The sequence below is a fragment of the Pipistrellus kuhlii genome, unplaced genomic scaffold (assembly GCF_014108245.1).
Source record: "Pipistrellus kuhlii isolate mPipKuh1 unplaced genomic scaffold, mPipKuh1.p scaffold_m20_p_1, whole genome shotgun sequence".
In the NCBI taxonomy this organism is placed as follows: domain Eukaryota; kingdom Metazoa; phylum Chordata; class Mammalia; order Chiroptera; family Vespertilionidae; genus Pipistrellus; species Pipistrellus kuhlii.
Genome location: NW_023425404.1, coordinates 52,929,939 through 52,956,153, shown reverse-complemented (window position 1 = coordinate 52,956,153; position 26,215 = coordinate 52,929,939). Strand labels below are relative to the sequence as shown.

Sequence of the window (26,215 nt, the reverse complement as noted above, 5' to 3'; positions counted from 1 at the left end):
TTAAAATGTGGGCTAGAAGGGGTCAATGGGGGATGTGAGGGTGGACATATGTAATACTTTCAACAATAAAGATTAAAAAAACAAAAACAAAAAACACTTGTGGGTGTTCCAGGCATAACAAAAATCATAGAGAGCAAAAGCTGGGTAGTGGAGATTATGGATCTTGATTTGTTTGGAGACCAGCAAGCTGCTCAGTTTGGCTCAAGCACTGACAGGGAGGTTGGTGGGTAGAGGCCACATTGATGGGCACTTGGGGATTTGAGCAGGTGAATGGGGTGATCTAAATTCACGTTTAAGAAATAGACAAGTCCTGGCTGGGTAGCTTAGTTGGCTAGAGCATCCTCCAATATGCCAAGGTTGCAAGTTTGATCCCCAGTCAGGGCACATACAAGAAGAAACTAATGAATGCATAAATAAGTGGAACAACGATTGATAGTTCTCTCTCTCTCTCTCTCTCTCTCTCTCTCTCTCTCTCTCTCAAATGAATAAATTAATATTTTTTAAAGTTGAAAAATAAATTTTTTAAAAAAGGAAAAGAAATGGGCAGGTAAGCAGGTCATATCACTAGAGGTCGAGCCACAGGGAGAGGGAGGTAGCCATGCCCAGTAAATAAAACAGAGTAACCTATGTGAAGTACATAGTAGATGTACAGTAAAGACTAGCTGAAAGGTTGTACCTGGCAGCCTGCAATCACACTTTGACCCAAACAGTGCTTTCTTTAGTTAAGTTATCAACATTTAAAGAGTCAGGAAACTTCATTTAAAAAAAAAAAAAATCCTGCCCTAGCCAGTTTGGCTCAGTGGATACAGTGTTGGCCTGCGGACTAAAGGGCCCAAGTTCGATTACGGCCAAGGGCTCATGCCCGGGTTGCAGACTCGATCCCCCCACCCCGACCCCCCCAGTAGGGGATGTGCAGGAGGCAGCCAATCAATGATTCTCTCTCATCATTAATGTTTCCATTTCTCTAGCTCTCTCCTTTCCTCTCTGAAATCAATAAAAATATATTTTTAAAAAATATCCTTGTCTAGCTTCTTGTGAAAACAGGGCACTGGCAATAATGCGGGCGCCAGATTCAGGTCCTCTTGAAGTGGCCAGGTGCTAACCTGTCCCCAGCCCCCTCACAGCCTGTCGCTCCCAGACATTCAACTTTGGGGCTCCCATCATCTTATCCCTTATAACCATCCCGCCTTCCCTACGTTGGAGAGTTTTAACAAAATTTAGTTGTCCTAACAGTTCAAATAAACACTAACAAAACCCTGATTGTTTCTCCCAAACCTATCCCTGCTCACTTAAACAAACAGCCTGAATGAGGAGCGGTTTGTCCTATTGCACAAGGACCACTCCCTTCCCCACCCAACCACCGCCAGGCTGAAGCCTGGGAAAGTACTTCTCCCCCCACCCCCCCTCCCGGGAGGGGCTGTCATCAATAGTGCCACCTGGAAGCCCCACACCGGAAGCTCAGCTGGCCTGGGGGTGCCCAAACTCTCCCACAGGCTCTCTGAGAGCCTGCCGGGTGGTTCCTGGGCGATCAGCCGGGCGCCAAAATCAGGAAGACCAAGAAAACAAACCTAGAAGCCCCTTGTTGTGGGGTTAAAAAAAAGACAAAACAAAACAAATGTCCACAGGGTTAGCTCTCATGGCAAAATGACAGGTGGTTTTTGTTTTCTTCTTTTGGTCAACCTGTATTTTCTAAGTTTTCTACAATGAATAGCTATTGCTTTTGTAATAATAATTGTGTTCTGAGCAGGTATTCAGATATATTTTAGAAAGAAACAAATCATCAGTCCATGAAACTCTGGGGTAGAAACAGTGGGGATGGAAGAGAAGCGAGAGCTCTGGAGATCTGGGGGAGGAACAAATTCAAAACTTGGTACCTGGATTGTGAAGAGGGAGAACCGGAGTCAGTGGAGCCTCCAGGTTTTCTGTCCTGGGAGTCTGGATGGGTGGCAATGCCACCAACAGTGGCAGGGCTGACTGCAGGAGGGCCAGCTTCAGGGGAACCAGCCAGAAGGTGAGGGGCCATCAGGTACCAGGTAAAGACTGGTTGTATTGATGTTATTGTTGGCATCTTATTTTGTTTGCCTATGACTTGCCTTACTGAGGAAGGAATATATATATATATATATATATATATATATAATTTTTTTTTAATTTTTCCCCCCAGAGAGGAAGGGAAAAGGAGAAAGAGATAGAAACACCAACAATGAGAGAGAATCATTGATCAGCTGCCTCCTGCACACCGCACACTGGGGACTGAGCCCACAACCTGGGCACGTGTCCTGACCCGGTATTGAACCGGGACCTCTTGGTTCATAGGTCAATGCTCAAACCCTGAGCCACACTGGGCTGAGGAAGGATTTAAAGAGGACTATAAATTATGACATGAATATAAAGTAGGACCAAGAATAAAAAGAGCAAGAAGGAGCATAAAATAGGGCTAGGAACAAAGCAAAACCATGAATCTTGTGGTCTTTGGGCCATATAGTTAGCTCTGAGGGTCCCAGTTGTGGTGCGTTCTCATGAGGCTCAAACACATTGGAGGTGAGGGGGTCTGGGCTTGGCGCAGAGTATCAGGCTCCTGGATTTGGGCGTAAGCCATGTAAAGGTGCGGAGTGGGGAGATTACGGTGAGAGAGAAGCAGAGCAGACCTAGAGAGGAGAGAACAGACAGTGAGGCAGAGCCTCTTTTTATTGACTCACTAACTCACTTGGAGTTATCCTCCCAATGGATTTTTTTCTGACCCACTTACTCTCTCCTGCATGATCCCCTTTGCAATCAATCAGTTTATGACCTTGGGGTAATCAGGCTGACCAGGGTTAGTCTGTGGTTCCCAGACAGATCTACGAGGAGTACAGGACCTGGACTAGATGGCAAGATCTTTTTGATCTTAAAATTAGGATGTTATTTCTCGTTGCAGGTTCTAGGGCCCCTGAGTGCATAGCCGGGGGAGGCTATCAGAGCCAAGTCACTGAGGCCAGAGAGGGGCAGTAACTGGCTCCAGGTCACACCGCCAGTGGTGGGGACAGAGCCTGGCCAGGATGCCAGCATTCCTGAACCCCAAAGTTTTTGCTCTGATGTCTCATCTCCAGACGACCAGACAGCTGGGCTTGGTTTCTGTCCTTTCTCTGGAAATGAGACAAAGGAGCCAGAAGCCGGGCCAAGAAGCTGTCAGGGCTGGTCCCAAGGCCCCAGGAGGCTGGGAACCCAAGGCCACACCCAGGTAAACACAGCCCAGCACTGATACCTCTCACTTGATAGCTTCCTCTAAATCAGTTCCTCGCTATTATCTTGCTGATTCCTGCAGGTGCCCTGGGAGCCAGGGAGGGGCCGAGAGTGTTAGCCCCACTTCAGAACCGGGAGAAACTCGGAGGAGGAGGAGGAAGGCAGTGATTTACCCAGAGGTGCCCAGCAAGTGGAGGATGAGGCTGAAACAGGAGGCCGGTGGAGGATGGAGTGGCCAGCACGCGGCCTATTGGGTAGGGGTGGGGCGGTGCCGTGGGTAGAAAATGCACACAGAGCCAGTCCCTGTCTTCACCGGGAGGGTGATCTTGCTGTCCCTGGAGAGATACCTCTGGGACAAGCTGTGCGAGCTCCCCAACTGTGCAGGGCACTGGGCAGGGAGAGGAGAGGGGCAGAGGCAGCTCATGGCCACAGAGAATACAGGTCTGAGGGAGGAGGCCGGCCTAGGTCAGGCATCCTTGAGTGAGGTGTGTGCTGTCTGCTTTTCTTCCAGCTTCAAGTGGCCCCAGGGACCCCTAAGCCCACACTGGGCCCAGAGGCTTCCCTGGTGCCCTCACTACCAAGGGGCCGGGGAGTCACCCGGACACCTGGGGACAGGGGCAGGTTGGCACAGGTGAGAGTCAAGGAGGCCATGGAGCTGGTGACAAGGACTGGCTCTGCCTTCCAAAGGGGTTAGAAGCAGGATGAACATAAGCCCAGGTTATTAATAAAGCTCCCATTCAATTTCAAAAATATCTGAGTCATCCCAGCTAGGGGACAAATCCTAGGTCCAGTGGAGAAAGGCTGGAGAACATTCCATTAGAAAGGCAGACCTGATTCAGTGCTGACATCTCTCCTCACATCCCACCTCCAGCCTCGTCTCCCTCCACCTCACTACCCAGCCTACAACAACCTCGTCTGTCTCATAAACCATGTTTCCCAGCCTGGCCCTTTAAGAGAATCATTTCTAGGGGGCTGGACCCCCCTCCTCGACCCAGGTGGCACACTAGAAAGAGGCCTGGACACAAGGTCAGGAAACCCAGGTCCAAAGCCCAGCTCTGCTTTTCCCTTCGTGATGTGGCTCTGGGCTGCGGCCTCCTCATCTGATAAGTGGAGCTAATCAGAGCCATGTGGGTCCTGGCTGGGTGCTCAGTTGGTTAGATGCTGTCCCAATACACCAAGATTGGGGTTTGAACCCTGGTCAGGGCACATATAAAAATCAACCAATGAATGCATAAATCAGTGGAACAACAAATTGATGTTTCTCTCAAATAAATAAATATTTTTAAAGAGCCGTCTGGCCTATCTTGAAATCCAATTGTAAGAAGAGAAGATGGTAATAGAAGGTCAGGCTGCCTAAGCATTGCTGCGTTCAGGGCCAGAAAGCAATGGCCCCTGGGACAGCCAGCACTGCCCGGGCCCAGGGAGTCACTCCCTGCTTTGCCACAGAGTGACTAATGTGGCCCCTCAGCTGGAGGAGCTCTGCTCACGGAGGACCTGGCCCAGGCCCAAGGAGGAGCTGACAGCATAGCCCCGCTGGGAGCCGGGCTTCCTGGCAGCAGGCACCGTGGCAGGTCTGACCTGTGAGAGCCACAGTAACCGCCTGGGGCCTGGGCTGGTTGCAAAAGGGGCCCAGGCTCCTGACGCAGTCTGCTCTTGGTCTCACTCACTCCGCCAGGCCAGGCGAGTTCCCAGGAGAACGGGAGCTCAGGGAGGGTGTGTCCCCTCTGCCCTGGGCTCTGTTCCGCTCCCAGGGGAAAGCAACCAATGAATTGTGAGGCACACACCACGCCAGGCCCGGCACACACACCCAGCAGGAGGTGCACACGGAGAAAGATAGCCACACAGAACTGACGTTAGGCAGACAGATACATAGACACTCAGCTCCCAAGAAACTAGGCCCAGACACACATATAGGACTATGTATCAGACACACTCCTAAGGGCAGACTTCCGGCTGTACAGACACATGCACAGAGCAATATACATCTTCTATAAACATAGACATCCACACTTATAGACATAAATACACAGACTTGCATGAATATGGAGTTGTTCAGAGTTTTGCATAAAGACAATACACACTTTAAATACACAAGAGCAAAAACAGGGACACAGAAAAATGCACATGGACACAGATATATAAATGTCATCATTTAGTATTTGTGCTGATTGGACACCTGCGGTCTGCTAGTAATGCTTCCATAGAAAGAGCCTCTCCCCACCAGAGCGCACATACATGACACCCCAGCTCCCTCAAGAGAAACTTGGGCCCAGCTGGTGTGGCTCAGTGGTTGAGTGTCCACCCAAGAACCAAGAGGCTGCAGTTCAATTCCCAATCAAGGCACATGCCCAGGTTACAGTAGGTCAGTGTTTCTATCTGTTCTTCTCTGTTCCTCTCTCTCTAAAAGCAATGAGAACTTTTTTTTAAAGAGTAACTTGGGATTGTATTGGGGCTCAGTTTCTAAGTCAAAGACAATAATGTCTTTTCTGTAGGTGGTCACCAACCAACGGTAGAAAAAATAATCAGCCGAAACCGGTTTGGCTCAATGGATAGAGCGTCGACTTAGGAACCGAAAGGTCCCGGGTTCGATTTTGGTCAAGGGCATATCCCCAGTAGGGGGTGTGCAAGGGGCAGCTGATCGATGACTCTCTCTCATCGATATTTCTAACTCTCTATCTCTCTCCCTTCCTCTCTGTACAAAATCTAAAATATATATATATATATATATTTTAGATTATATATATTATCAACTATTGATGTAGTCTTATTTATAATAGGGGGGGGGAATTAAAGAGCCCAAATGCCCCCCAAATGGGGATCTAGTTGAAGAAGTTATTTATAGTCAGGGTGAAATAGTAAGCAAACAGAATCTATGGTTACAGCCTCAGAATTTATAATTACATGAAAATTACTGTTAAATTTTTAAATAAAGAAAAGCAAAAATACAAAATTGTACATGTAACATGTCACAAAAATGCTTCTAAAATATGCATATAGCCCTGGCTGGTGTTTCTCAGTGGTTAGAACTGGAAACTGAAAGGTCCTGGGTTCGATTCCTGGTGAAGGGCACAAACCTGGGCTGCAGGTTCCATGGCCAACCCTGGTTGGGATGAGTGTGGAAAACAACCAATTGATGTGTCTTGGGTGAGGATTAATAAAACAAAAACAAAAAATTTTTCAATATGAATACAAGGAAAGACTGGAAGAAAGTTTATCAAAATGTAATTATTGCCAAAATCGGTTTGGCTCAGTGGATAGAGCATTGACCTGCGGACTGAAAGGTCCCAAGTTCGATTCCAGTCAAGGGCATGTACCTTGGTTGCAGGCACATCCCCAGTAAGGGGTGTGCAGAAGGCAACTGATCGATGTTTCTCTCTCATCGATGTTTCTAGCTCTCTCTTCCTCTCTCTTCCTCTCTAAAAAATCAATAAAATATATATTTTTAAAAATATGTAATTATCTTGCCAGGTCAATTTTGCTCAGTGATTGAGTGTCCACCCTTGAACCAAGAGGTCATTAGTTCGATTCCAGGTCAGGGCACACGCCCAGGTTGCAGGGTTGATCCCAGTAGAAAGCCTGCAGGAGGCAGCCAATCGATGATATTTCTCTCATTGAAGCTTCTAACTCTTTATCCCTCTCCCTTCCTCTCTCTCTAAAAATCAAATAAAAACATATTAAAGCCCTAGCTGGTTTGGCTCAGTGGATAGAGCGTCAGCCTGTGAACAGAAGGGTCCCAGGTTCGATTCTAGCCAAGGGCACATGGCCCAGTTGCTGGCTCGATCCCCAGTGCAGGAAGCAGTCAATCAATGATTCCCTCTCATCATTGATGTTTCTATCTCTCCCTCTCCCTTCCTCTCTGAAATCAATAAAAAAAAATATATTTTAAAAAACATATGAAAAATTTTACCTTTGAGAGTTCACACTATGTAAATTTTTAATCTTCTAATTCTTTGAATTTTCCAATTTTTTCTGAGTATTTATATGAAAAAAAAACTAAACACATATTTAAAATCCACTAAGGGTTGGTTACACAGACATTAAACATTTTAAATTGATAAGCGCATATGTACAAATGTATATGTAAAAAAACGAATTTTATCCAGTTAATCTAAGCAAAGGAAGGAGAGATAGAGGTAAAAACAGTACCAGAAAAGTAGAGAGAGCCCTGGCCAAGTAGCTCCGTTGGTTAGATTGTTGTTCTGATACACCAAGGTTGCAGGTTTGATTCCCAGTCAGGGCACATACAAGAATCAACCAATGAATGCATAAATAAGTGGAACAACAAATTGATGTCTCTCTGTCTCTCTCTTCCTCTCTCTCTAAAGTTAAAAAAAAAAGAAAGGTAGAGAGATTGTGTGGTAGGGACAGAAGCAGGGTTTGGGACCAGAGGTGACACACAGGCCTTTCTGGCAAAGCCATGCTCTGAGGCCTGTCCCAGGCTTCAGTGACACAAACCCGGAGCTGAACTGGTTGGCTTCTTATCTTAAGCTCTTAAAGCCCAGCATCAAAAACTGCTTGAGCCCAAGATCCTGTGAGAGCACAGGGGCATGAGTGGGACTTTCTCTCAGTGCAGCTGGGGAGATACAACTTGAGTGCGTGACCCAGTTCAGTGTCTTCGATGTGCTGAGGGAGCAGTGTGGCCACTGCTACAGTAAGACACATTTCCTGGAGAAGGCAGTGTTGGAAGATGATTAGAGGAGAAACAGGACATGAGTAAGGGACACTTTCCAAACTAGAGGATTTGGCAAAAGCAAAGACTTGGAGTCAGAATTCCAGAAATAATTGGGAATCAGGAAGTGGGGATCACTGACTGGCTGGCCTAGTCCAGGTTGGGTCAGATTTGAGCAGGCCTTGAACGCTGAAATGAGAAGCTGGGAGTTCATTGCAGGCACTAAGAGCTGGTAACAGTCTTGAGGCAGAGGTGCCAGAGGGAAGGCAGTAGTGTTGGAGGGACATAGGGGTGAAGCTGATGGAGGTTCTGACCCGGCTCAGCGACCCAGCAGGAGAGGACACAGTGATGTGGATGGCTGGTACCATCAGAGACAAAGGGAAAGATTGGGGGGAAGGGGGGCGCAGGGCAGAGGTCATCTGATTACACTTCCTCTCCCGATCCTTGGTACATCAAAGGACCCTTGGAGCAGTTTAAAAAAACCTCTAATTCAGAGTCCTGAGTCTTTCATTTTGCAAATAAGGAAACTGAGGCACAGAGAAGGGAAAAGATTTGCCTAAGGTCATGGTTGATGTCAGACCCTATCGTGAAGCCAGGTCTCTGCCCCAGCAGGGGATGTGTCAGGCCGGGCTGAGGTAACAGAAGGCTGTGCAGCTGGAGTGTGAGACTCCCTCAGGACCTGGCTGCCGTGGGCAGCTCAGCACTTCACCGGAAGGGGCAAGGGCACAGAGGGAGGGGAGTAGCTGGAGCTCTGGGGGACGGGCCCTGGTGGGGCAGGAGCCGGACAGTCTTGGCTAAAACTAATCTTGGGGATTATCTGAGGTTTCACTTGGCTGGGATTTCCGTCCCTCAGCCATTCTCTTCTTCACACACACACACACACTCACACACACACACACACACACACACACACACACACTCACACACACGCACACTCACACACACACACGCACACTCACACACACACACGCACACTCACACACACACACACACACTCACACACACGCACACTCACACACACACGCACACTCACACACACACACACACACACACACTCACACACACACACACACACTCACACACACACACACATGCACACACACACACACACACACACACTCACACACACGCACACTCACACACACACGCACACTCACACACACACACACACACTCACACACACTCACACACACACACACACTCACACACACACACACACACTCACACACACACTCACACACACACACAGCACACTCACACACACACACTCACACACACACCACACTCACACACACTCACACACACACGCACACTCACACACACACACACACACACACACACACACACACACTCACACACACACACACACACACACACACACACAGCTGTAACTTCCTACAGAGGGAACTGGACCAAGACAGGGTGAGTGCTCACCTGGCCCAGCAGTTGCTTAACAGGTGTCTGAGGCGTGCCCTCTCCGCAGGAGTAACACTTACCCATGGACCTGACTCCAGAGAGTGCAAAGTGCTCTTACAGCCACGGGGTAATATCAGTGAGACATTACCTTCCTCTGGGCCTCACTTCCCTTACGGGTGAAATAAAGTGTTCTTCCCCCACCCCCGCCAAGGCGCCCTTTTAACGTTCCTTCCGGCTCCAATTTCAGGGAATGTTCTCTGGATTCCTGCTCCTCTCAGGTTCCTCACAAAATGAACCCTCACTCCCATAGGATTTCTGAGCCCAAATTGCTATTTAAATGATTGACAATTGGTCCTGTGACTAGGTCCTCACGTGAGCTTTGAGTGCCAATCAACCCAAGCCCAAGAAGTGTGGCCGCTTGCTGCCGTTCAGGCTGCATGGGATTCTTTCGTGCTCAGGCTCTGAAACGGAGCCCCCGCCCGGGGCCCGGGGCCCTGAAACGGAGCCCCCGCCCGGGGCCCGGGGCCCTGAGGACTGTTAGGACCTGAGAAGGAGGGTTAGAGGGCTCAGGATTGCCCCAGAACTCAGCACTGAGCAAGGTGCTCTGGGAAGGAGGGGGAGAGGGGAGGGGCACCGCCCGCCCAGTGAGGTCATGGGAAAGCAGCTCTGGCGCTGACACCTGGGGAAACCCGTTTCCAGGCTGCTTCCCACGCTACCTCTCCTGGGAACCAGCTAAGCCCCAAGCGGGGAGCCCCAAACCTGCCCCCCCCCCCAGTCCGGTTCCCATCACACTGTCCCATCTAGCCCAGGCCCCACCTTTCAATCTAGCCTCAGTCCTCTGGTACCCAAACAGTCTCTATCCTCACCACTGGGCCTTGAGGGGGGCTGTGGGAGAGCCATGGGTTCATCATTTCAAGAAATGACACACAGCCAGCAGCTTCAGAAACGTAAACCTTTATTTGCAGTCCGCATGGCCCTACCTTCTAGGCTGCGACCTTGGAGAAAAAGGTGATCCCCGGCCCCTTCTTCCTTCAGATTCTGGTTTGTAGCTTCTCCCCCCTCTCTGCTGGGCCTGGTCTCTCTCACTTCCTGCCCCACTCCTGGCCCAGCCAGTTTGGGCAGTGCTAGGGAGCCCTGAGACCCAGTTCTTCCCAGGGACCAGCCCCGCCCGCCCTGGCCTTGGGGGTTGAGGGCAGCCGCGGTATCAGTCTTACTCCTCAGCTGCTCCACTTCCCTGCTCTCCTCTTCCTCCTCCCAGACCCGGCTCTCTCATCCATCTGCCTTATCCTTCCAGAACTCCAGTCTCAAGGCTCCAAAAGCCTCATTTTCCGCTCCCTCTTGACCTCTCACTGATTTCTACCTCACACAGTCCATCCCAAACTTTCCGAAGAGGGCTGGACGACACCTCCCAGCTCTCCAAGATGCCCAGCTACTCCCTGGGCTCTACCTCACCCCCGTGCCAAGGAGGAGGTGGGACCACCACCGGGGCTCCTAATTCAGCCAGCGTGACCTGAGGGCCCACGACAAGAAGCTGGGAATCGGATCCCAAACTGCCTGGAGGCGGCCGACACTGTTAGGACCATCCCGTGAAAACCAAAGTGCTGGGATCTCTCTGTAAGCCTGGAACCACGGAAATCCACCTTACAGCCTTCCTTCTGCCAGGCCCGAGGCTCCACCCGGCATGAGTGGGCAGTTCGAGGCCCCCGTCCCCATAGAGTTCAGAAGGGAACAGAGTCTCACGGGGTAGCTTGGCCCCGCCAGTAGTCCCTACCCCCGGCTCCGGGTGTCCGTGGCTTTGTGTCCATTGCTCCCCCCTCCGCCGCGGCTGTTCACACAAAGCAGAAGAACTTCTTCCAGCGGCAGCGGGAGAGGGTGCGCACGCCCTTGGCGTTCAGTTTCTTCTCCAGCCGGGCCTTGTGCTCGATGGCGCTGAGAATGGCAGAGTCGAACACCTCCTTCAAGTTCTTCTGGGTCAAGGCGGAGCACTCGAGGTAGCAGCAGGCCCGGATCTTCTCAGCCAGCCCCTGAGCCTGGGGCTGGGGCACGGGGCCCTCGCGGCCGCCCTGGTCCAGCTGGATCAGGACATTGACATCGTCCCTGAGGTCGGCCTGGGTGCCCACCAGCAGCACCGGCGCCTGCGGGTTGTGGGTGCGGATCTCGGGCAGCCATTTCTCCGTGATGTTTTGGAAGGAGCTGGGCTGCACCACGCTGAAGCAGGCCAGGAAGACGTCGGTGTCCGGGTAGCAGAGGGAGCGCAGGCGGTCAAAGTCTTCCTGGGGCGGGAAGGCCAGGCCGCTCATGAGTGGGATTATTTATTCCCCACCGCAGGGAGCGGGAACCCGCTTCCCACAGGGGGTTGGAAACCCTAGAGACCCAAGGCCTCCTCCACGCCTGATGCCTCTGGGGCCCTCCCAGCCTCCGGACCGCCTCCCCCCAGGCCGGCAGCGGCCACCCCAGCCTCTCACCTGTCCCGCCGTGTCCCAGAGCTCGATGCGCACCGGCGCCCCGTCCACCAGGACTTGCACTGCAGGGGGGGGAGGGGGGGAGTCGGCGAGGGCGGCCTCACAGCGCCACCTCCGGCCCCGCTCGCCTCCCTGTGAGGGGCTTCCCGCCGCCCCGCCCCCGCCCCCCGGTGCTCAGTGTAAGGTTTGAGGCCCCCGGCGGCGGGGAACCTACCGGAGAAGGTGTCCAGCGCCGTGGGGCGGTAGCACGCGGGGTACCCATTGCAGGTGTAGCTGACGATGAGGCTGCTCTTGCCCACCGCGCCGTCGCCCACCAGCACGCACTTGATGCCCAGCTCCGTGGTCGCGCTGCCCCGCCGCGGGGGAGGGGTCGGGGCCCGCAGTGGGGACGACTCGGCCTCGCTCAGCTCCCGCGGGGGCATGGCCCGCTGCGGGGACGGCCGGGCGCCAGGCTCCGTGCGCCGGGAGAAGCCGGGTCCGCCGCCACCGCCGCCGCTGCCGCCGCCTCCGACTGGGTCCGCCGAGGCTCGGCGCGCCGCCGGCCGCTAACAGCCCTTATACGCGGCCCCGCCCACCTCATCTGCATATCCCAGCTGGCCCGGACCCGCCCACCTCATCTGCATACCCCGTGGGCCGGCCCCGCCCACCGCCGGGCCTCCTCCGCCCCGCCCCCTGCGGGCGCCGCGCCGGGTGTCAGGCCGGCGGAGAAAGGACGCTCGCTCGCTCGGAGAATCGCCCAGGTGCGAGGACAAAGAATCGCCAAAAGGAGGCAGATGGAGGTGCTTTTCCAGAGAAAGACATGGAGGATGTGTCTTTAGGAAGAGGAAGCAAGTTGCGGAGCACCAAGGGCAGCTAGTTCAAATGAAACTTATTAAAATTAAAACAAACCTGACATATGGTTGTACGGGTATACAAAGTCTGGATAATAATTTTATCAATTAAAGAATTATTTTTAAAAATATATGGACGAGCCGAAACCGGTTTGGCTCAGTGGATAGAGCGTCGGTCTGTGGACTGAAGAGTCCCGGGTTCGATTCCGGTCAAGGGCATGTACCTTGGTTGCGGGCATATCCCCAATAGGGGATATGCAAGAGGCAGCTGATCAATGACTTTCTCTCATCGATGTTTCTGTATAAGTACCGCGTGCTAACCGATTGCGCCACTGGAGCTCCTCTCATTGATGTTCCTAACTATCTCTATCCCTTCCTCTCTGTATAAAAATCAATAATAAAAAATATATATATATAGATGAGCCGAAACCGGTTTGGCTCAGTGGATAGAGCTTCGGCCTGTGTACTGAAGGGTCCCGGGTTCGATTCTGGTCAAGGGCATGTGCCTTGGTTGCGGGCACATCCCCAGTAGGGAGTGTGCAGGAGGCAGCTGATCGATGTTTCTAACTCTCTATCCCTCTCCCCTCCTCTCTGTAAAAAATTAATTGTATATATACATACATACCGTGAAGAGGCAGAAAATACACTCAAGCGTGAACAAAACAGTCAGGAATGTATCGTACTCCCTTTTGGGGCACAGCTTCCTCAGAAGGCAGGCCTTCAACACCTTTGCTCTGCGCTGTTGGAGAGTCCAGCTGGGGGATCTTTAAGTACAATTCTCCATGTGAATATTTTCTAAGTCCGAAATGCCCCTAATATTTTCTTCTTCATCATCATCATCAAAAGCACACGCGACTCTGAGCCACTCACTGTCCTTACCCTAGGGAGTTTATAGACAGACAAAGTATAGCAGGTGGCCTACGGACCTCACCAGGATAGCAAGTAAAGAGTAACCTGATGCTAATTTCATCTCTATTGCAGCCACACCACCGAGTGACATCAGGCCCAGAATCCTTTCTCTAAACTCCAAGGCAGTCTCATTTCAGCCTATACAAAATCCCTCAAAATGTGCCCTTCGTGAGTGGTTGCAGGGAGAGGGTTGGGAGGGGGAGAAGGCAATGAATATTAAAGAGAATAGATAATCCTACTTCTCAAACAGTTGGCAGTATAAAAACCCACAAATCCAAATCTCTGAATCTCTTGGGAAAAGACTCAGAATCCCTGATTTTTATGTTTTTCTTTCTTTATTCTTCTTTTATTTTTATTCAAAAGTTGAGGACATCAGCTAGAAAGTTGCTGATTTTAACCATTAAAATGGTAGGATCCCCACTATCCACTTCTATATCCCCATGTCTACATCCTATTTCTCCTGTGTCCAAACATCTGGGGATGTTAATAACCCTTAATTATAGTCCCAAAGACTTCTCAGCCCCATCCGCACATGTTTATTCACCTAGCGAGTGAAAAAGGCCCCAAGCTGTTGTCTTGCCATTGTGTCCCACAGAAGGTCTGGAAAACTGTTCTTTTCACTGTCCTGGAAAGGGAGGAAAGAATGGGGACTTTAACACCAGGAGACCTGACACAGTATTCCTAGTTCTTCGGCTCATTTGCTGTGTGACTTCCTGAGAAATCACTTAACCCGTAAGTGCGTTTATTTCTGAAAGCCCTTCTGGTGCTTGCAATCTGTGATTTGGAGAATGCAGACAAGTTGACCCAGCCTACACACACACACACACACACACACACACATGCTGTTCTTTACAGTGCTCTTGTCCTTTTACCCAAGTTTTTAAAAATACACATATTTTTATTGGTTTCAGAGAGGAAGGGAGAGGGAGAGAGACAGAAACATCAATGGTGAGAGAGAATCATTGATCGGCTGCCTCCTGCATGTCCCACACTGGGGGCTGGAACCCACAGCCTGGGTGGGCATGTGCCACAACTAGAAATCAGATTGTGACCTCCTGGTTCATAGGTCAACACTCAACCACTGAGCCACTCGGGCCAGGCTTACCCAAGTTGTAATAATAGTTTAATTGCAACTGTAAATGTAAGAGTAATCCTGTTTAATACTTTCTGTAGGCAGGAGGAGTATATATGATACACAGATGGGGGAGGTGTCAGCTGGGCCTGGGTAAAAGCTTTGACTTGGCCGGGGACAGGCATTCTTCTCTACCCCACTGGGCGGGGACACTGACCTCGGTCCCTCTGTGGGAGCTGGTTTAGGGACAGTCTTGTCAGCAAGAGGGGGAGGGAGGAGACAACCTGGGAGCTGGTGAGTCATCTATTTCTCAGTTAGGACTTGCACTTCTGGCTGCTTCTGCTGGGAAAATACCCTCCTAAGGTGGGTTGAGTCTCACTGCCCACCTGTCAGATCACTTTCCAGCCACACTGACTGCACATTTGCTAAGATTTAAACTTGCCCCGACATTCTCCTTGGGGAAATGATTAATTTTAGGACTTGGTCAGGAAATACATAAGATGGATCCTGTAGCATTTTATAGTAACAGAAGGAAGTATAAGCAAATAAAAGAAGAGGAAGGTGGAGATATGAGAAATGGACACAGGAGCCAACTGAAAGAGCTTCCAAAGGCCAAATCTGGAACAATGTGAGCAGCAAAATACAGAATTATTGAACCACAGCCTAAAGTATAAAATAAATATCCACACGTCTATTCTGACATAAATAAATGATCAAGTGCACAAATAAAAGGGGGATAATAGGCAGATTTCCCATGGAGAATGCAAATAATATATGTACATAGTCCGCCCTCAAGGGGAGCATAAACCCCTACTGTGCATAGAGACTTCCTGGGGGAGGGGCAGATGGGTAACGTTACAGGGGAGAATCCTTAACATTCTTTCAACCAAGTGATGAAAATTAAGATCCAGTTAATAGTATGTCCCCTTGATATGATGTGGTGCAATGGCGTTTTTACCTCTGGTCTTCCCCACAGGATCATCAATCTAACAAGAAAAACATCAGAAGAAAAATGAAGAAAGAAAAGCATCAGAAAAGTTCCACTTGAGAGATATTCTACAAAATCTCTGCCCAGTACAGTACTCTTCAAAATTATCAAAGAGGTAATGGGGGAATAAGGACACATATGTAATAACTTAATAAAGAAATTAAAAAAAAAAAAAGAGGCAAACTGGCTATTGAAAAAAAAAAACTGTCAAGGTCACCTGGCTGGTGTGGCTCAGCAGCTGAGTGTCAACCCAGGAACCAAGAGGTCACTGTTCATTTCCCAGTCTCTCTCTCCCTCCTCTCTGAAATAAATAAAACTATATTAATAAAAATAAAAACCAATAAAGGAAAAAAACAGACAGTCAAGGTAATCTAAAACAAGGAAAATCTGAAAAACTGTCATAGGCAAGAGAAGCCTAAGGAGGCATGATAAAATGTAATGTCTGCTGCATGGGTTCCTGGGACAGAAAAAGGACAAGGAATTCTGAATAAAATCTGAATTTTAGTGAATAATAATGTATCAGTGCTGGTTCATTAACTGTGACAAATGACCATAGTAATGTAAGATGTTCATAATGGGGGAACCTGGGTGCGACATATATGGGAACCCTCTTATTATCGTCTCAATTTTTCTATAAATCTAAACTGTTCTAAAACAAAGTTTATTAAATAACAACAAAAGAAAACGAAAAAACTAAAATGTGTCCCTGACATTGATGTTTCTTATCCCCCCCCCCCCCGTCTCACTTCCTTTCTCTATAAAAATCAATACAAACATATTGAGAATTTTTTAAAAACCTACAGGGAGTCCCTATCAGCCACAGATAGAGGGTAGGGTCTTTGCCTGGCCTGGTACCAGTTAGAGTAACTCCCTGGATAGGATAACAGTCACTGAAAGTGATTTTTTAAAAAATATATATTTTATTGATTGTTCACAGAGAGGAAGAGAGAGGGATAGAGAGTTAGAAGCATCGATGAGAGAGAATTATCAATCAGCTGCCTCTTGCACACCCCCCACTGAGGATGTGCCCGCAACCAAGGTACATGCCCTTGCCCGGAATCGAACCCAGGACCTTTGAGTCCGCAGGCCGACGCTCTATCCACTGAGCCAAACCGGTCCCAGCTGAAAGTGATTCTTAAAAGAATTTTCAAAGACATGGAAAAATGTTGAAAGATAATGTTAAATAATGCAGAATCTTGAGCCCAAGTATTTTTAAAAAGTGAACACTTAGAATAAAAGAGATTCCTGTATGAAGGATATCTACCAAATGTGAGTCATTACCACTAGCTGAGAAACGTGTTTTGCCTGACAAAGAATGAGCATAAAGCATGCTAGCTATTGGTACTACGCTGCTTATCAGCATTTTCTCCTTTTTCTGAGATGAACATGCTACTTTAAAAAAAAAAAGTTACTGAAGTTTAAAATATATGTTTATTGTATATTTAGAGAAAAAGAAAAAAAAATGCACTGACATGTCAACAATGATTCCCTCTGGCAGAATTATGAGTAGTTTGTTCTCATTCATCCATCCTGTGAGATTTTTCACGGACACACTGAACGAAACAGTGCAAAGTGCTGAGCACACAGTGAACAAAACAGGGTTCATCTGTTCCCCAACTTTGCTCTGCCTGACATTAACCCCCTTTCTCTGAACTCATTGTTTCACAAATCCTAAAAACATCCCTTGTTTCTTAGGTGCACATCTCGCACTTTAATCCTATCTAATAAAGAGGGAATATGCTAATTGACCCTCATGCTATTGCAAATATGGCAGCACTCACAGTCAATAAGGAGGAACTATGCTAATTGACTGTCACATCCTCAAAGATGGTGGTGCCCACAGCCAGAAGATGGTGGCACCCAGTCCTCTCAGCCTCACCCGGGTGGCAGGCACTCAGCATGGCTAGTCCCACCAACCAGGTGGGTCCAGCTGCTCTGTGCGCCTGTCTCCATAGTTCCCCAGTCCCTTCAGCCCCCCAACTGCCCAGGGTAACCGGGGCTGGCCAAGGCTTGCACTGCAGGCAGTGGCAGCAGCAAAAGTGTGATGGCACGTTGCCTTCTCTTGATTACTGGGCCGCCTCCCGCCTCTAAGAGCTCCCAGACTGTGAGAGGGGGCAGGCTGGGCTCAGGGAGCCCCCTCCCCTCCAGTGCATGGATTTTCATGCACTGGGCCTCTAGTTAGAATATAAGCAGCTAGAGGACAGGGAAGGTCTTATACCACTCTGAGCTCTTACTGCCTCAGCCCAGTAGCATCTCACTGTAGGAGCTTACTAACTACTTATGGAATGAATTAATACATGAATGGTGAAGCGTGGTTTGCAAAATGACAAGAAGACTAATTGGTGGGTTGCCCCACCTTTCCGGATGCCACAAGTACTTGTCCAAATGGCCAAATGCAAGGCCCACCCAAATCCCTACTTGCTTCTCCCCAGAGACTGGCTCCAGTGGACAAAGCGTCCTCTTAAACAGAAGCTGGAGCCTGATAGTGCTGAGGTCCGCTCAAGTCCCTAGAGCATTGATGATAATCATGGTCACGATGGTCATCAGCAACTTTACGAAAAGAGGACCGAATAAACAAGTATTCAATTAATACCCATATCACGCCAAATTCTCTTCTTGGCATTGCTTACATAAATTTACATTATACGTAGTTATATCAGGGATCAATTATTTAGCATCTGACATGGCCTCAGAAATATGCTGGTCCTGCCCTGGCTGGTACGGCTCAGTTGGTTGGGTGCCCTCCTATGCACCAAAAGGTTTTGGCTTTGATTCCCATCAAGGCATATGACCTGGGTGTGGGCCCTATATCCAGTGTGGGGTGTAGACAGGAGGCAGCCTATCAATGTTTTACTCTCATATCAATGTTTCTCTCTCTCTCTCTCTCTTTCTCCCTCTCCAAAATCAATAAAAACATTAAAAAAAAAAACTTGAAAAATATTTTTTAAAAAGATGGTAGCCTTGTGCTAGAGCAGCTTTTTAGAGGAACTCTGGTATGCTTGGCATTAACACTTTACATTAACCCCTTAGTGGTGGGATCCTCAGGATGACAGGGAGGGGCACTCAGGGAAGTGGGTATTTTAACCTCTGGTGGCCATACTGGCATGAACCTGCTGCACTGCAGCAGTCTGGCTGGATTTGGAATGAGTATGAGTCGAGCAAAGAAGGCTTGGGAACAACCTGAAGAAACAGCAGGAATCAGGCACAGAGGGGAAAGAGAGAGTAGAGAGACTGTGGTCCAGTTTGGGACTAACAGTAGCTCAGCCTGGCTGAAGTAGGGAGTTGTGAGAATGAGCTGGAAAGAGGCAGGAGCCTGGTCCAGGTCACACCACAGCTCCTCTCACTGGGGTGACCAGGAAAAGGTGTCCCAGGAAACAGAACTTTCAGTGCTCACACCAGGAGGGTCGGCCCCCCTAAGTAGGTCTCTTGTTGCCCCTGTTAATAGTTATAGCCTGTTCTCGAAACTGGAAACAGCGCTTGAAACTGGAAACAGAGCAGGATTTTCCAAATCATCATGCAAATCAGCTTTCACTAGTTTTATATGAAAGAACTTACAGAAAAGGTATAGCTTTGGTTCATATTTAAGTTTCTATAAAGCTACTATCTGAATCCAATTCATTTCCCCTCCTTTATCTCCAATGATAACTTTGCCAATAAGAGACACGTTAGCTTGGTGCTTCAGAGCACGGGCTGGACAAAGCATCTGGATCGGTATCCGGCTTGTGTCACTAGCTGTTCTCTCCTCTGCTTGTCTGTAAGACAGGACTGAAGAAGCCCTCACCTTGTAGAATGTTGTGGGAATCAGAAAAGCCGCACAGAGAGTGCTCTGCATGGGCGCGCTGTTATTGTCATTGTCTTCCTCCTGGTCAGGCACATTTGTTCAGGTGCGGTCAAGGCCCTGCCTGGGAATGAACAACACCTGTTTGCCAGGTCAGGTAAGGTTCAGAATTTTGTTTTCTGAGATCCAGATAGGGAGCACAAAAAGAAAGTAGTGTTTATTCGAGTCATCATTCTAACATACTAGTAACATTATTGCTATCTCTATTTCATAGATGAGGGCACCGAGTCTTCATAGAGGTTAAGAGACTCGCCCGAGGTCTCACCAGCAAGAGAGAGCCAGATCCGGAGCCAAGGTCCAATAACACCCTCTCTTTGTCCCTCCCTTAAGAATTATAAGCTACAAAGTGGATTATCTATTGTTTTGTTATCTTTTGCCTTCTATACACTAATTGCCATTCAGACATCTGGTCAGAGATTTTCTTTTTAATATATTTTTATTGATTTCAGAGAGGAAGGAAGAAAGAGAGAGAGAGAGAGAGAGAGAAACATCAATGATGAGAGAATCACTGATGGGTTGCCTCCTGTACGCCCTCTACTGGGGATGGAGCCCACAACCCAGGCATATGACCTTGACTGGAATCAAACCTGGGACCCTTCAGTATGCAGCTCTATCCACTGAGCCAAACCGGCTAGAGTGGTTAGAGATCTTTCCTAAATTTTGTGTTGTCATCAGCTTTAGAAATCATTTATACACAGGATGCACCCATTTTAACTGAATAGTTCAATGAATTTCAACTAGTATGTCCACCTATGTTATCACCACCCCCACAATCAAGATACAAAACATTTCCATCTCCCTTAAAATGTTCCTTCTTGCTCCTTTCCAGTCAATTCTCCACCCCATGCAGGTCCTGGGCAACACTGATCAGCTTTCTGTCACTGTAGCTTAATTTTTGCCTGTTTTAGAACTTCAAATAAATAAAATCATGCTCTAAGTAATCTTGTGTATGGTTTCTTGTGCTCTGCATGTTTTTAAGATCCATTCATGTTGTGTGTAAGCTTAATTTGTTCTTTTTTATTGCTGAGTAGTATTCCATTGTATTGATATATCACTATTTATTTATTCTCTCTGTTTTGGAAAAAATATTGATTTTTGGAGAGAGAGATACAACAATTTTTTTTGTTTGTTTCACTTATTGTGTTTATTGGTTGATTCTTGTATGGGCTCTGACCAGAGGTCAAATCCACAACCTTGGCATATAGGATGGCGCTCTAACAAACTAAACTCCTGGGCCAGGGATACTTGTATGTTCTCTCAGTGATGGACATTTGAGTTTTTTCCAGTTTGGGGCTATTAAGAATAAAGTTGGGCCCTAACCAGTTTGGCTCAGTGGATAGAGCGTCGGCTTGCAGACTCAAGGGTCCCAGGTTTGATTCTGGCCAAGGGCATGTACCTTGGTTGCGGGCACATCCCCAGTAAGGGGTATGCAGGAGGCAGCTGATTGATGTTTCTCTCTCATCAATGTTTCTAACTCTCTCTCCGTCTCCCTTCCTCTCTGTAAAAAAAAAAAAAAAAAAAATCAATAAAATATATTTTTTTAAAAAGAATAAAGTTGCTCTGAGCATTCATATACAAATCTTGATGTGGACATATGTTTCCTTTCTCTTGGGTAAATACCCACAAATGGAATTGCTGCATCATAAAGTAAGTGCATGGAAGTGGCTGTTAGTGGCTGTACCATCTTACATTCCCACCAGCAATAGGTCCCAGATGCTCCACAGCCTCACACCCTTGGGGTCGGTTGGTCTTTTTAAACAGTTTGGATTTTATTGTTGTTGCTATTGCTTTTTTTTTTTTTTTTTTTTTTTGCTATTGCTTTTAAATACAAAAAAAATCTCATTAATTTTAAAAGTTTAAAACAGTTTCTGCAAGAGACCATTGTGTGGGAAAGCTTAATGCAGACATGTGCAGTGTGTCATAGGTAACCATGTGAATGCACATTAACATGCCAGGTCATGCGTTCATTCAGCAGGCACTCCCCAAACCCTACGGGTGTCAGGTCTTATGATCTAAGGGTTGGATGCAGGACAAGGGCTGGTTGTTAGATGTTATGGGTTTCGTATTAATCAGAGAAGGTTCCCTGACTCAGGCATCTTTTGAAAAGTATCCTAAACCAAAGAAGCATGGTGACGGGCTCTGAGGCAGTGTCCTGGGAACCCTCATTCCCTGGGCACTGTCCCCAAAGGTCCCTAACTGGACTGTGACAGGACTTGGCGTTCAGCGAATCACAGAAGGTTAGAGATGGACACAGTTGAGAAAAGTTAAGGTTTACAGTTGAGGAAAGAAGAGGAGCTCAGAAGTGTTAGGTGAGTTTTCCAGCAGCAGCATGTGGCTGCATGTGATTTGTATCCTGAAAAGGGGAGGGGGCTGAGAAATTGCTTGGAGGGGAGTGAGAAGAGTGCCACGGACCAGCCTGAAGTCGGTCCCGGCAGAGGTGGTGCTGGTCAAAGCATGGACCCCACTAAGATCCATACTCCCCAAAAGAAGTTTATAAAACTATACCAAATACTAAAACTTTTCATTTTAAGACCCAGTAGTTGCAAAGGATATCACTTCTAGCATACTGTGAATATTGAAGTTTAAATAAAACTATTACCTCACTTTCAAATGCATGCATTGGAATTTTAAAAAAAAATTTTTTATTGATTTTAGAGAGAGAGAAAAAAAATTGATCAGCCACCTCCTGCATTGCATGTCTCCCTCTACGCCCCCCAACTAGGGATTGAGTGAAATCCGGGCATGTGCCCTGACCGGGAATCAAACCTGCAACCTTTTGGCTGATGAAATTATGCCCAATCAATTCAGCCAGTCGGGCCAGGGTAATATATTACACATTTTGATAAAAATAATTATACATAAAAAATAAAATTATAGCCCTATCCGGTTTGGCTCAGTGGATAGAGCGTCAGCCTGTAGACTGAAAGGTCCCAGGTTCAATTACGGTCAAGGGCATGTACCTTAGTTATGGGCACATCCCCAGTAGGAAGTGTGTGGGAGGCAGCTAACTGATGTTTCTCTCTCATCGATGTTTCTAACTATCTCTCTCCCTTCCTCTCTGTAAAAACACAATAAAATATATATTTTAAAAAATAATTAAAAATTATATTAGAAATACATCTCTTTATTAGATGCATGACTTTTCTATTTATATTTTCAAGTAGTTCATGTATTCCTGGATAGAATGCTTGACTGAGACAAAGTTCAGCATCAATTCTCTTCCTATATATTTTTTTTGTGTTGATATAAACGTGGAGAAACTTTATTCACATTAATCATTAGCTGGGAATAAAAGGAGGCTTGATACAGCAATAATACTGGAATATGTGAGCCCCTTCAAAATTATATGCCACGACCTAGCTGGTCTGGCTCAGTGGATAGAACATTAGCCTGCGGACTGAAGGGTCTTGGATTCAGTTCTGGTCAAGAGCACATGCCTACGTTGCCAGCTCGATCCCCAGTAGGAGCGTGCAGGAGGCAACCAATCAATGATGCTCTCTCATCATTGACTTCTCTCTCTCTCTCTCCCTTCCTCTCTGAAATCAATAAAAATATATACATATAAAAACCATATGCCACAAAGTGGGGGAAATGGGGACATCTAGAACACTGTCAACAGTAAGTTAATTAAAAATTATATGCCAAAAATGTTGGTGACTTCTTTCCAGTCTGTTAAAACCAGCTTAAGGGATCTGGCTTGTGTGGCTCAGTGGTTGAGCATTGACCTATGAACCAGGAGGTCACAGTTTGATTGCTGGTCGGTTGCAGGCTTGACTCCCAGTAGGCGGTATGCAGGAGGCAGCCAATCAATGATTCTCGCTCATCATTGATGTTTCTATATCTCTTTCTCTCTCTGAAATTAATTTTTTTAAAAACCTGCTTAGGTTCTCAAATTGTATTTGAGTTAAAGAACTACAAACCATTTGATGTACAAAGAACCTGTTATCTCGTCTTTGTCCTTTTTGCGGGAATAGCAGCAGCAATTCCAGTGGTCTCTACGGATCTCTCTGCCCTAAAGCACTGCGCTGAGGTGTGGGCTGTCCCACTATAGGTTAATGCGTGGTCCCCTGTTCTGTTAAAGAGAAGCCAGGGAGGGAGGTGGAAGGGAGCTGGCCCCTTGCTCCCAGGCACCTGCTCTTGCTGATTACTTTTATTTATTTAATATATTTTATTGATTTTTTTTTTTTACAGAGAGGAAGAGAGAGGAATAGAAAGTTAGAAACATCGATGAGAGAGAAACATCCATGAGAGAGAAACATCGATCAGTTGCCTCCTGCATACCCCCTACTGGGGATGTGCCCACAACCAAGGTATATGCCCTTGACCGGAATCAAACCTGGGACCTTTCAGTCCCCAGACCGACGCTCTATCCATTGAGCCAAACCGTTTTCGGCTTGCTGGTTACTTTTAGAAAAGAGCTAAGGGAAGCTGGGGCTTTGGTCACTGATCCCCTTAAAACTATTTGGTTCCTTGTGCCCCTTGGGAGCCTTCTATGCCCCGAAGGGTGGGTGGAGCCTGGTGTGGAGGGCTGTGCTCCCCAGGAAGCTTTTATTTCTCACTAGACCAGCGGCCCACAGCCCTGGCAGGTGGCGGGGATGGAGGGCGGGCGGTCCGCACACGCTGTGGGTGGGGCTTTGACATTCACTCAGCGGGAGAGGAGATAATGGTAACAGGGAATAAAAAAGGGTTTCTGATCATTGAGGAGATTCGGTAGGTGTGGAAACATCTGGAAGGGAACCACACAGGTAAGAGAAAAGACTCAGCGTATTTTAATAGGAGCCAACAACGCGCCAGGCTCTGTTCCCAGCGGGTACACAACACCTGTCCTGCCCTCAGTGAGTTTCTACAGCCATCCCAGCGCGGAGGCAGAAGCAGAGGGAAGTGAGAAGAGGAGAGTGAGTGGGGAGAAGAGGAAGCAGGGGAGTGGGAGGAGAGAGGGAGCTAGAGATAGAAAGTTATAGGGCCATTGTAATGAAGGGGGATCGTTATGTGGGGGCTCAGGGAGTACCTGTGAGGGGCTCTGATCCTGGCAGGGGAGAGGATCAGGGAAGCCAGTCCAGAGGGGACAAACCCCAAGAATAAATTCTCAAGTGTTTGGGGGAGTAGGGTGCATTCTGGGAATATCCTTAGATCAGCACTGAGAGATAAGAACAGATCCAATCGAGCTTAACTGGGCAAAGGACTTCTTCATTTCCTTAATAAGTTTTGTAGTTCTATTTTTAAAATGTACTCATATATTATGATGATTAAAATTAAAATTAGCCAAGACCGGTTTGGCTCAATGGATAGAGCGTCAGTTTGGGGACTGAAGGGACCCGGGTTCGATTCCGGTCAAGAGCATGTACCTTGGTTGCGGGCACATCCCCAGTAGGGGGTGTGCAAGAGGCAGCTGATCGATGACTCTCTCTCATGTTTCTAACTCTGTATCTCTCTCCCTTCCTCTCTGTACAAAATCAATAAAATATATTTTAAAAAATAATAATAAAATTAAATAAAATTAAAATTAAATTTCAAAACAAATTCCTAAATCTCCCACGAAGAATTCCAGATGATTTATACTTTACCTTCAAGGAAACATAAACCTCCACTCCTCTGGTGTGGGCTGTGTGTGATGTCGCCCTGCCAAAGAGTGCAGTACGGAAAGGGGAGAAAGAGCAGCTTTATGACGGAGGAGGCTGACAGGCACTGCCTCAGGCAGGTGATCAAGGTCAACATCAACAGTGAGAAGTTATGTTGATGGAGTGTACCTTTGATATGAAGTATGATAATGGCACCTTACCTTCCCAAAACCCATAACTGCCCTAACCAGCTTGGCCTAGTGGCTAAAGTATCAGCCCCACGGGCTGAAGGGTCATGGATTCAGTTCTGGTCTAGGTCAAGGGCACACACCTTGGTTGCAGGCTCAACCCCCAACCCAGTAGGGATGTGTGCCGGAGGCAACCAATTGATGTGTCTCTCTCACATTAACGTTTTTCTCTCTCTGTCTCTCCCCCTCCCTTTCACTCCCTCTAAAAATCAATGGGAAAATAAAAAAAAATAAAAAAAAATAAAATATATATATATATATATATATATATATATATATATCCATCCTTGGGTGAGGATTAACAAAAACCTATAATCCCAGCTATAGGTTTATCAAACCCATATATATATATATATATATATATATATATATATATACACACACACACACATATATATATATATCAAACAAATATTTGTTTGATATATATATCAAACAAATTCCATTAGAGAGCATCCTACAAAATACCTCTTCAAAGCTGTCAAGGTCATAAAAAACAAGGAAAAGTCTGAAAAATTGCCACAGTTAAAAGGGACAGGCCCAAGGAAACATGACAAATAGAAGGTCATATCCTGTACGGTGTTTCTACATTTTACAAACGTAGAAACAAAAGCATGAGAATGCTGATTTATGCAATTGTTTAATGAATATTTATTAGTGAGTTAGTGAAGTCTCCTCCAGCCAATGCCCTGCAGGGGCTTCAGGTGCCCAATCCATGTGACCTCTGCCTCTTTCCCCCAAGCAGCTCTTCCTCCTCCCGGGCTGTGGTGTCACCACACCATCTGCCAGGCTCCCTCTTCCTCCCTCCTCCCCTGAATCTAACTTCACACTAAGTCCAGCAGGTCCTTCTCAGAAATGTCTGCCCAGGGTCTTCTCACTCTTTCTTCAGATTGGGCCGTCCCTCACCACGTGTCCTCTGCACCTGCCTCAGGTCCCATCCTTCCTGATGTGGACTCCACCCAAGCCACACCAGATGACCTCATCCCGAACCACCGCCTCTGAG

The 26,215-nt window shown here is 47.6% G+C and overlaps 1 protein-coding gene and 1 long non-coding RNA gene across 2 annotated transcripts; both read right to left on the bottom strand.

The window, feature by feature from the left end:
* Nucleotides 1–503: 503 nt before the first annotated feature.
* LOC118723529 lies at nt 504–12,791 on the bottom strand. Its single transcript, XR_004989291.1, has 2 exons — nt 12,738–12,791; nt 504–782 (listed from the first exon to the last, which is right to left on the bottom strand). It is a non-coding gene; the product is annotated as an uncharacterized LOC118723529 (long non-coding RNA).
* RHOV (ras homolog family member V) lies at nt 10,246–12,307 on the bottom strand. Its single transcript, XM_036445852.2, has 3 exons — nt 11,984–12,307; nt 11,773–11,831; nt 10,246–11,580 (listed from the first exon to the last, which is right to left on the bottom strand). The coding sequence occupies exons 1-3, from the start codon at nt 12,189–12,191 to the stop codon at nt 11,137–11,139; spliced, it is 711 nt and encodes a 236-aa protein (XP_036301745.1). The 5' UTR covers nt 12,192–12,307; the 3' UTR covers nt 10,246–11,136.
* Nucleotides 12,792–26,215: the final 13,424 nt, after the last annotated feature.

What these genes read in the sequence shown, in the direction of transcription:
- RHOV (XM_036445852.2), bottom strand. Translation starts at nt 12,191, where the DNA reads ATGCCCCCGCGGGAGCTGAGCGAGGCCGAGTCGTCCCCACTGCGGGCC. An exon ending in GGCGCTGGACACCTTCTCCG is followed by an intron (nt 11,832 to 11,983) that starts GTAGGTTCCCCG and finishes CCCCCCCTGCAG; the next exon opens with TGCAAGTCCTGGTGGACGGG. An exon ending in TCTGGGACACGGCGGGACAG is followed by an intron (nt 11,581 to 11,772) that starts GTGAGAGGCTGG and finishes TTCCCGCCCCAG; the next exon opens with GAAGACTTTGACCGCCTGCG.